General features: G+C 41.4%; 1 protein-coding gene across 1 annotated transcript in view; it reads left to right on the top strand.

The window, feature by feature from the left end:
- The window catches only part of ano3 (anoctamin 3), a 582,275-nt gene that overhangs the window by 139,972 nt on the left and 430,211 nt on the right, over positions 1-12,092 (top strand). Inside the window, exon 2 of the mRNA XM_060838668.1 lies at positions 11,053-11,250. Within this exon, the coding sequence (XP_060694651.1) occupies positions 11,053-11,250 (198 nt within the window). The remainder of the gene's footprint in view (positions 1-11,052; positions 11,251-12,092) is intronic.

The following is a 12,092-nucleotide window of genomic DNA, read 5'->3' as shown; positions in this document are numbered from 1 at the left end:
TTGTTGTGGACTAAAGATGGTTAAAAAAAATTATTGACCTAAAATGGCTGCTTTGATCACTTGATAAGCCTCGGTAACCCACATGAAATGCAGAAAAATGGCTGCCTCAGAATTACCATTTTAATCAAGGAGCAGTGAAAATCAATGAGACATCAAGAAACTTGATCTCTTGTTTTAATTCCACTTACATTAACTTCACACATTGGATTGAAGAAGGTTATTTCCAGCCTTTTTGATTTGAGAAAGGAAATGGAGCTACACTGAAGATATACAAACAAACAATATTTCAATGTGTCACTTTGAACTGTAAAGGAGATAGAAAGCCATGGGAGCTCAAAGGAGCAAGGATATTGAAAGTTGCTTCTTTCTCTCTCTGTCCCTCTGTCTCTCTCAACTTCAGAAATAAATGCAATTAAAGATGCAACTTAGAAAAGACAGAATTCAACAAGAAATCAAGATTATCTACAAGCTTTTCCATTCCTAAAGAAACAGTCCTACAGCTAAATTATCTCACAATATATGGGCTCTAAAACTTTAAACTGCACTGCACATCGTATCCTGTCTGAGCTGCATCTTTTTAAATGGATTATCTGTACTATGTGCACGTGTTAGATATTGTATTGACTAATTGGAGTCTGGGTTTCATATGTAATAAAAGTCTACTCTCTTTCACTTAAGAAAACTGTGAATTTGGCTCTCCTGGATTTTTGATCTTGTTAACTACATTTAATGCAAGTGTAATAGCTAGGTGCTAAAATTAAATGTGAAATATTAGTTGAACCTAAGAGGGATTTTAAAAAGGTGAGAGCTGAACACTTACTCTTCTATGTTTCTTTCAACTCAAAAAGATTGAGTAGGCTGGGTCTGTACTCATTGGACTGTCAAAGAATGAGGGTATATCTTAGAGAAATATAAAATTATGAAGGGAATAGCTAAGATAGAAGCAGAATGGTTGTTTCCACTGGTGGGTGAAACTTGAACTAGGGGGCATTGCATCAAAATAAAAGGGTAGCAGAGTTAGGACTGAGTTAATGAGGAACTTATTCTCCCAAAGAGTTGTGAATGTGTGGAATTCCCTGATCAGGGAAGCAGTTGAGGCTACCTCATTGAATTGTTTTAGGGCAAAGATAGATAGATAGATCGATATTTGAACAATATAGGAATTAAGGGATACGGTACGTGGGAGGGTAACTGGAGCTGAGTCCATGAGAAGATCAGTCAGGATCTTATTGAATAGTGAAGCAGGTTTGAGAGGCCAAATACCCTACTCTTGCTCCTATTTCTTATGTACAACATGGGATTTGGTTAAAAATCACACAACACCAGGTTATAGTTCAACAGGTTTATTTGGAAGCACTAGCTTTCAGAGTGCTGCTCCTTCATCAGGTGACTGTGGAGAATAAGATTCATAACCACCCGATGAAGGAGCAGCGCTCTAAAACCTAGTGTTTCCAAATAAACTTGTTGAACTATAACCTGGTGTTGTGTGATTTTAACTTTGTACATCCCGGCATGCAAGTCCAACAGCGGCATCTCCAAATCATAACATGGAATTGAATATTGTTATGGTCACTCGTTCCCCATGTATCCTTTACTATAACATTACTAATAAATACTGCTTCAGTAAGGGTTACTCGATCTTAGATAGTTCCATCCTCTTCAGTTTTACTTTGTATTGCTGAAATAAACTGTCACAAAAATTCAACATTCACCCTTGCCAGCTTCATTATCCCAATCTGTATGAAGACTCAAATTCCCATTATTGTCACATTGCCTTTGTTCCAAATCCAATATTTATTTGTTTAATGCTCTGTACAATGGTACAACTACTGTTAGTGGGGGATTGTAAATTTCTTTCACCAATGTGTTTTGACTGTTGCTAATCCCAATTTCTGCCCTTACTGATACTACACTCTCTGAGGCCAAATCCTTTCTCATCATCATTCTTTCCTATCAGGGGTACCTCTCCTCCTTTGCCAGTCTGACTGTTTTTCCAAAAATATTGAGAGTTATGGAATATTTAATCTTAATTTCATAATTCCATTTTGTGTCCATATCTTTGTACTGATGATTCAATCTAAACCATTTCCCTTAATCTTGTCAATAGTTAATTTATCTTACATGCATTCATGCATTCACATACAGACCTTTAACTTCCATTTTTTTTAAAATTTATGTTCCCTGCAACTCCCAACAAGTCCACACCAACCCACAGAAGAGCATCCCATCCTCTGCCAGGTACAGTATTTCAGCGTCTCAACCTCTCTCTCTAGATTTCTAAATCTCCCTTTTCAAAATCATCCTCCACCCTGAATCCACTCAATGTTAGTTTAAAGTTCTGCCCATAGCCTTTAGTTGTATGTGTTGATCAGGAGACTTCTCTCAGCATGGTGTGAGTGCAGTCCATCCCAATGGAGTGTCTCAGTTTCCTCTGACTGCTGAAGTATTGGCCACAAATTGGAAAACCCTCTTCTCAAACCATTTTTTTTTTGTTCCATGAATTTAATTCTTTAATGCGCTTGACGCGTTGCCAGTTGGTATGTGGTTCAGGTGACAGTTCAGAGATGATTACCTGTCCTGTAATTTAGTTTACACCCTAACTTCTCAGGGCCTCTGAACACAACATGTTTTTTCTATGGTCTACACACAGACGGAGGTGATGACTAGTGGTATTATCACTAGACAATTAATCCAGAGACTTAGACAATATCCTGGGGATCTGTGTTTGAATTCCATGATGGTAAATGATAGAATTCAAGCTCAACAAAAATCTGGAATTAAGTGTCTAAGGATGAAGCCATTGTTGAGAAGAAAAAGTCTGGTTCCTTCAGGAACCTGTAATCTTTACCTGGTCTTGCCTACATGTGACTCCAGACCCACAGCAATGTGGTTGACTCTTAACTGCCCTCTGGGCAATTAGGAATGGGCAATAAATGCTTGTCTAACCAGTGACACCATTGTCCTGTGAATTAAATTTTAAAAATGCCATTGGTTCCTGTGTGTAATATCCACAAATTGGATACTGCCTCTCCAGCTGTGAGGAAAACTCCTTATCCCTGGTGAAAATGTGTTGCTGGAAAAGCGCAGCAGATCAGGCAGCATCCAAGGAGCAGGAGAGTCGACGTTTCAGGCATGAGCCCTTCTTCGGCTCATGTCCGAAACGTCGACTCTCCTGCTCCTTGGATGCTGCCTGACCTGCTGCGCTTTTCCAGCAACACATTTTCAGCTCTGATCTCCAGCATCTGCAGTCCTCACTTTCTCCTTGTCTCTAGTACCAAGTATACAACACAACATTTGGTACTCCTGGTCACAACTACAGAAAACAATATCTATTCTTCCAACTATTCTCCATTCCTATCACTGTCATATTCGTCTTTGCTCAAGTTTAATAGTGACTGTCACCTGTCGATACTTGGATCAGAGAATCCCTACAGTGTGGAAGCAGGCCATTGGCCCATCGAGTCCACACCAACCCACTGAAGAGCATCCCACCGTCTACGCTATCCCTATAACCCTGCATTTCCCATAACCAATTCACCTAAACTACACATCCAAAGGCCAGTTCAGGCATGCACCTTGCAGTACATCTCCTCATGCACATTACTCCTATTGTACCAAGTCAGTAGCTGAGGCTCCTTTACCATTTGACGCTGATTCCTTTTACAATGACACAACCACCTCCTGGAATAAGTTGTTGAAGTAAATTTCCACTTCCCTGATGTGTCATAATGTCAGCAGTTCAATCGCTGAAAGAATACTCTGAGCCAAAGCTCCCGAAACGTAATGCAGATATGTTTACCCTGCATCACACTGACATCCAGGAAAATCCACCTTCTATAATTGAAATACACTACCTGTCCTACCAAACGTATCAATTGGGTGTGATCTATTTGGATATTCATAGGGTCTTTAACAAGGGGGCCACACAGGAGACTGCTCAATAAGATAAGAGTCCATAGTGTTCGGGCAAAGTACTCGCATAGATAGAAGGTTGACTAACAGGCAGAAAGCAGAGAGTAAGGAGAAACTTTTTATTTTCAGGATGGCAGCTGGTGACTAGTGGAGTTTCAAAGGGTCTGTGTTGGGGACACAAATATTCATATGAGACATTAACGATCTCGACAACGGAACTGAAAGCATTGTTGCAAAGCGCAGATGATCCAAAAGTAGGTAGAGGGATGGTTCATGTTAAAGAAGCAGGGAGGCTGCAGAAGGAGAGGCTAGGAGAGTGAGGAAAGATGAGGTAAATCAAATACAGTGTGATAAAATGTGAGGTTATGCACTTTGGTTGGTATTTCCTAAACTAGGAAAAGCTTTTGGAACCTGAAACACATAAGGACAGAGAATTCCTAGTCCAGGTTTCTGTTGAGGTTAACAGGCAGGTTCAGTTGGCAGTTAGGAAGGCAAATGAAATGTTGACATTCATTTCAAGATAATGAGAATATAAGAACAGAGATGTACTCCTGAAGCTGTATAAGCCCCTGATGAGACCGCATTTGGATATTGTGAGCAGTTTTGGACCTGTACCTACGGAAGGATATGCTGGTGTTGGCATCATGGCATCCTGAATAGCAGAGCATACTTAATGGGCCAAATGGCCTAATCACGCTCCCATATCTTTAAGGAGAAAGTGAGGACTTGCAGATGCTGGAGATCAGTCAAAAGTTGTGGCACTGGAAAAGCACAGCCAGTCAGGCAGTATCTGAGGAGCAGGAGAGTCATATAACATAGAACAGAGAATGTTACAGCGTAGTACAGGCCCTTTTGCCTTTGATGTTGTGCCGGCCTGCAAAATTAACCTGATGCCCATTAACCTACACTATTCCATTGTTATCCATATGTGTGTCCAATGCCCATTTAAATGCCCTTAATGTCGGCGAGTCTATGACTGTTGCAGGCAGGTTGTTCCACACTCCAACTATTCTCTCAGTAAAAAAACTACCCCTGAAATCTGTCCTAAATCTATCACCCCTCAATATAAAGCTATGTCCCTTGTGTCAGCCTTCACCATCCAAGGAAAAAGGCTCTCACTGTCCACCCTATCTAACCTTCAATTATCTTATACATCTTAAGTCACCTCTCAACCTTCTCTCCAATGAAAACAGCCTCATTTCACTCAGTCTTTCCTCATAAGACCTTCCTTCCATACCAGGCAACATTTTAGTAAATCTCCTCTGAACCCTTTCCAAAGCTTTCACACCTTTCCTATAATGCAGTGACCAGAACTGCATGCAATACTCCAGGTGTGACCTTACCAGTGTCTTGGACAGCTGAAGCATGACCTTGTTGCTCTGAAACTCATTTCCCCTACCCATAAATGTCAACATACCATATGCCTTCTTAACAACCCTATCAACCTGGGTGGCAACTTTCAGGGATTTCTGCACCTGGACACCGAGATCTCTCTGGTCATCTACACGGCCAAGAATTTTACCATTAGCCCATTACCCTGTATTCCTGTTACTTCTTCCAAGTGAACTACCTCACACATTTCTGCATTAAACTCCATTTGCAGCTTCCCAGCCCAGCTCTGCATCTTATCTATGCCCCTCTGTAACCTACAACATCCTTCGGCACTATCCACAACTCTGCCTACCTTAGTGTCATCTGCAAATTTAGTAATCCATCCTTCTATGCCCAAATCCAGATCATTTCTCAAAATGACAAACAGCAGTGACCCCAAAACAGATCCTTGCGGCACACCACTGGTAACTGAGCTCCAGGATGAACATTTCCCATCAACCAGCACCCTCTTTCATCTTTCAGCTAGCCAGTTTCTGATCATCTTCAATCCTGAAACTCCTTATATTGTTCAATAGCCAACTGTGTGGAACCTTATCATTCGTCTTACTGAAGTCCATATTCACTGCATAAACGGCTTTACCTTCATCCACCCGTTTTCTGGACCTACCCTTCACAAAACCGTGTTGAGTATCCCTAATCAAATTATTCATTTCCAGATGATTAGAAATCCTATCTCTTATAACCTTTTCCAACACCTTACCCACAACCGAAGTAAGGCTCATTGGCCTATAATTACCAGGGTTGTCCCCACTCCCCTTCTTAAACAAGGGAACAACATGTGCTATCCTCCTGTCTTCCGGCACTATTCCTGTCAGTGATGACATAAAGATCGAAGCCAAAGGCTCTGCAATCTCCTCCCTGGCTTCCCAGAGAATACTAGGATAAATCCCATCCAGCCAAGCGGGTCTTATCTATTTTCAAATTTCCTAAAGTTGCTAAAACTTCCTCTTTGTCAACTTCAATCCCACATAATCTAGTAGCCTGTATCTCCATATTCTCATTAACATTTTCCAATGTGAATACCGACAAAAAGTATTCATTAAGTGTTTCTCCTATCTCCTCAGATTCCACACACAACTTCCCACTATGACTTTTGATTGGCCCTAACCTTACTCGAGTTATTCTTTTATTCCTGATATACCTACAGAAGGCCTTAGGGTTTTCCTTGATCCTATCTGCCAAAGTCGTCTCATGCCCCCTCTGGGCTTTTCTTACAAGTCTCTTTAGAAATTTTCTGGCTAACTTATAATTCTCAAGCCCCCAAACTGAGCCTTCATGACTCATCTTCCCATAAGTCTTCCTCTTCCTCTTGACAAGAGCTTCAACTTCTTTAGTAAACCGCATTGTAAGAAGGATGTGGAAGCTTTGGAAAGGGTGCAGAGGAGATTTACTAGGATGTTGCCTGGTATGGAGGGAAGGTCTTACAAGGAAAGGCTGAGGAACTTGAGGCTGTTTTTGTTGGAGAGAAGAAGGTTGAGAGGTGACTTAATAGAGACATATAAGATAATCAGAAGGTTAGATAGGGTGGACCGGGAGAAACTTTTTCCAAGAATGGTGATGGCGAGCACAAGGGGGCATAGCTTTAAATTGGGGAGTGATAGATATAGGACAGATATCAGAGGTAGTTTCTTTACTCAGAGACTAGTAAGGGAATGGAATGCTTTGCCTGCAGTGGTAGTAGATTCGCCAACTTTAAGTACATTTAAGTTGTCATTGGACAAGCATATTGTCGTACATGGAATAGTGTAAGTTAGATGGGCTTCAGATTGGTATAACAGGTCGACGCAACATCGAGGGACAAAGGGCCTGTATTGCGCTATAATGTTCTATGTTCTGTGTTCTAAACCATGGCTCCCACTCTCAACAACTACCTCCCTGCCTGATAGGTATATACTTATTTAAGGACCTGCAGTAGCTGTACCTTGAATAAACTCCACATTTCGAGAGAGTCCATCCTGTGTAGTTTCCTTCCCCATCCTATGCATCCTAAATCTTGCCTAATCACACCATAATTGCCATTCTCCCAGTTATATCTCTTTCCCTGCAGTGTACACCTGTCCATTGTTAACGTAAATATAACTGAATTATGGTCACTATCGCCAAAGTGCTCATCTACCTTCAAACCTAACACCTGACTGGGTTCATTCCCCAGTGCCAAATCAAATATGGCACCATTTCTGTATCAGAAAACCTTCCTGCACACACTGGATAAAAAATTACCCATCTAAAGTATTTGACCTTATAACTTATCCCTGACCTCAGTACCCTAAACCTTCTGTGCACCGGAACTACAATTCAGGTTCCCATCCCCCTGCTGCATTCATTTAAACCCCTCCAAAGAGCATTAGCTAATATCATCCTCCCCACCCACTGGTTTTGGTACCCCTCTGGTTCAGGTGAAGACTACCCTGTTTGTAGAGGTCCCACCTTCCCCAGAAAGAGCTCTAATTATCCAGGAATCCAAAACAGTCCGTCCTGCACTATCCCTGCAGCCACGTGTTTAGCTCTGCTCTCTCCCAGTTCCTCACCTCACTCGCACTTGGCACGGGCAACAAATCAGAGATAACAACTCTGTTTGTTCTAGCTGTAAGCTTCCACCCAGCTCTCTGAATTTCTGCCTTAGACCCCCACCTTTCTTCTTACCTATGTTGTTGGTACCTCTGTGGACCACGACTTGAGGCTGCTCCCTCTCCACCTCAAGGATCCCAAAAACATGATCAGAGACATGACAAACCCTGGCGCCTAGGAGACAACACACCAATCGTGAATGATCTGAAGTTCATCCAGCTCCAGCTCCAGCTCCAGTTCCCTAACACGGTTCTTGAGGACCTGGAGTTCAGTGCACTTCCCACAAATGAAGTCAGCAGGGACACTGGAGATGACCTTTACCTCCCACATATTGCAGAAGGAACATTCAAATGCCGTAATCTCCATTCCCGTTATTCTAAATTCCCAAATAGACTGCCAGGAAAAGAAAAGAAACACTAAAGAAAACACTTATCACCTTTCCAATCAACACACAGAACTTTTTTTGTGGTTAGAGGAGGAAGGTGGGTGGGAGACACCACCTGAGTAGTGTTTCAGGTAGAGCAACTGCCCAAATATGTGACCTCGTGATCTCTCTGACTGCGTCCAGGAACTGAAGAAAAACCAGAACTAAAAGAAATTTAAACTCACGTATCCTGATAGGCCCTCTGCTTCCTCAGGAGTGTGGGGGGAAGATGGCCCAAGGGGGCTGAGAGATAAATGGGAGGGGGGTGAGGCTGGGGAGAATGTCGCTAGGAATGCGATAGATAAATGAAGGTGGAGGGGTGATGCTGATAGGTTGGAGTGGAGGGTGGAGTGGATAGGTGGGAAGGAAGATGTACAGGTAGGATCATTCAAGAGGGTGGTGCCGAGTTGGAGGGTTGGATCTGGGATATCACATTCCTAGCTTCCTTCCCTCCAGCTCCACCCCTCTCCCATTTATCTCTTAGCACCCTTGGGAGACCCCCACCGTAGATTCCTGATGAAGAGTTTATGTTTGAAACATTGATTCTCCTGCTCTCGGATGCTGCCTGACCAGCTGTGCTTTTCCAGTGCCATACTTTTTGACTACTATATCTTATGGCCATATGGAACTCAGTGCCACAGAGGGCTATGGAGGTTAAGAAACTGAGTGTATTTACGATAGGGATTCTTGATTTGTAAGGGGATCAAGGATTCAGGAGAAGGCAGGAGAATGGAGAATGACCAGGGCATTGGAATATACAGAACTGGAAATGACTGTCTAGTTAGCTCCAGTGAAATTTGCATATCATAATATAAGATTTGATAACTTAGAATTACTTCATAGAAATGTTCAAAATTATGAAAGGGTAGATATGAAAGGTGATCTGACCTGCTAACTGGGGTGGCAATGACATAGTGGTGTTGTTGCTGGACTATTAATCTGATGGCCGGAGTAATGCTTTGGGCACCTGGGTTTAAACCCTTCCATATAGAAATAGAATTCAAAAAATATCTGACATTGAGACAGCCCAATGATGAGCATGAAACCATTGCCAGTTACCAGGAAAGCAACCATCTGGGTTCATTCATGTCCTTTCGGGAAGGAGAGTGCTAGCCTGTATGGGACTCTCGACCTACAGCAATGTGGCATTGTGGTTTTTACTGCTGGATGGGCAATAAATGCTGGTCGAGCCAGTGATGCCACATCCCATCAATGATTTTTTTTAAAAGATGTCAATAATAAGCCAAATCTCAGGAGTAATGGAGAAACTAATAAGATTTTTCTTTCCATGCCTAATTTTTCTTCTAAATTCATTTATGGATTGTGACCTTAGTTGGTGGTAATGAGCTGCAATGACCCACTGCAGTCCACTTGCTGTAGGTTGACCCACAATGCCCTTAGAAAGGGAATTCCAGGATTTTTACCCAGCTACAGTGAAGGAATGACAATGTATTCCCAAGTCAGGATGGTGAGTGGCTTAGAAGGAAACTTGGAATGTGGTGGTGTTCCCATGTATCAGCTGCCCTTCTCTTTCCAGATGGAATTACTCATGGGGATTTAGAAGGTGCTGTCTTAGAATCTTTGGTGAATTTCAGCAGTGCATTTGTAGATGGTATACATCGCTGCTCCTGACTGTCAGCAGTGGATGCTTATGGATGTGGTGTCAATGAAGTGGGCTGCTTTGTCCTGAATTGTGTCAAAAACTGTTAAATTACCATATTATCAGAATGTGGTCTGTATTTATCAAAGCAAGTTTTAGCTCCTGTTCCAAAATCGATATCCATAGAAATGTGAGATCTCTCTTCATTTCCCTTTCAAAATCTGATGTTTGGCTTTGCTATTTTTTAACATTCCATTTACGGCAGTCAATATGTTTGATAGGTTCTGTTATTAGCCATGGTCTGATAATGTTCACACTACCATTTTTCAAAGCAAGAAACTCAAATGAGTGGGAGCGCATTACACATTCAATCAAAAGCAGTAACATTTAAGTTCCTACGCAAAGAAATTTAGGCTGGGGATTCAATTGGATGGTGGTGGAAAGGAATAGATATAAAGAGCTCTCCCTATTCAGCATTGTTCCCTATAAATTTGAATCCCAGCAAGTTGTAAAGACACAAACCAAGACACCTTTCTTTCTCCTTGATGTTTATTAACCCTGAAAATGTGTTGCTGGTTAAAGCACAGCAGGTTAGGCAGCATCCAAGGAACAGGAAATTCGACATTTCGGGCATAAGCCCTTCATCAGGAAGATGAAGGGCTTATGCCCGAAACGTCGAATTTCCTGTTCCTTGGATGCCGCCTAACCTGCTGTGCTTTAACCAGCAACACATTTTCAGCTGTGATCTCCAGCATCTGCAGACCTCATTTTTTACCTGTTTATTAACCCCCCAGTCTTTTAGTTCCTTTTGATTGTGTCTGTTTTCCCATTCTATCTATGCAATCATATTCCAGTTAACACAACTACTTGACTATTAACAAACTGAGCATAAAATTTAGCATCTTACAGGGCCCTCCACTCACTTTAGCGTCTCAAAATGTTGTACTCCAGGGCTACCTTTTGAGATATTTCACACATGATGCATCAAATGCTTCTGTCCCCCGCATTTGAGAATGTCAGCTGCCTTTCATCCAGTTAATATATCTTGTGTATCTGATGTTTCACTCCCCAGACAGCGGTACTAGTATTTCAAAATAAAATTAAGAATTTTCAAGGAAACATCATAAGTTACTCCTTTCTCCTTCCTCTTTTTCAGAAGTGTTCAAACTGCTGGTTCAAGACCATCTCAGTTCAGATGACTGTCCAAAAGATGTGCTGTCATTATCATGGCCAGACCAAACAGCACTTAGTGACAATGCTTTTCTGCATCCAACTGAGATAATGTGTTCCACATCCTGGGCATCATCTCTGCCAACCAGTCCGAAAAGATCCAAAACAGTGAATCAAGATGCAGGTGAGAAACAAAGTGAACTGGTTTTGAAATTTCAGCACAATCAGTTGAATAATTTTGATGTGTAAAAGGGAAAAGAATGAGGGGATGTAACATTAAAGTGTTGAGCAAATAAAGCAAGGGTGATGTGATAAAAGAAAGGAAGTAGTTAGAGTATGGACTCTACTGCCTTGACGTGTGGTAGATACAGATTCAATTGAGGCATTCAAGAGGGCATTGGATGGTCACTTGTATGGAAATAGTGTGCAAGGGTATGGGGAAAAGATAGGAAATTGGATCTAGTTGATAGGCCCGATGCAAGCGTAATAGGCTAAATTATCTTCTGCACTGTAATAATTCTCAAATTCTGTGAATCTGATTTATTATTTTACATAGAACTATATGTTTGACATTTTACAGGGCACAGTGATGCAGCTAAGTAAACTTCTTCTAAATGAAGAAAGGAAATATCACTTGGAATTCCTCAAAACATTTATCTGTTTAACTAATGTTTCTAAGAATATTTTTACAGCTGAGTAAACCAGAGTAGAATTCTTAAAATTCTTCTTTTTTCCTACTCTATTGCTAACCAGCTTGAGAAGATGATGAAACTCAGAAATGATATACCATCTGGCCTCTGTGATCATTCTTTATTTCTTTCCTGTGTATTTAATTCAGACACCTCCTTATAGTCCAGACACAAACTATTTCAAGAACTTTATCCAACCCTGATATATACAACTGATTCATCCTGAGCCTGTGATTTTCCAAAGAGATTAAATCCTAACTCTCAAAGCTTATTCTTGATGCTCAGAGACTTGATTTGGATAGTATTGGCATGATTTTACATACACAACAAAATCTCC

This window comes from Hemiscyllium ocellatum, chromosome 18 (genome assembly GCF_020745735.1).
Source record: "Hemiscyllium ocellatum isolate sHemOce1 chromosome 18, sHemOce1.pat.X.cur, whole genome shotgun sequence".
NCBI classification, from domain to species: Eukaryota; Metazoa; Chordata; class Chondrichthyes; order Orectolobiformes; family Hemiscylliidae; genus Hemiscyllium; species Hemiscyllium ocellatum.
This window is presented reverse-complemented; position numbering and strand designations above follow the sequence as displayed.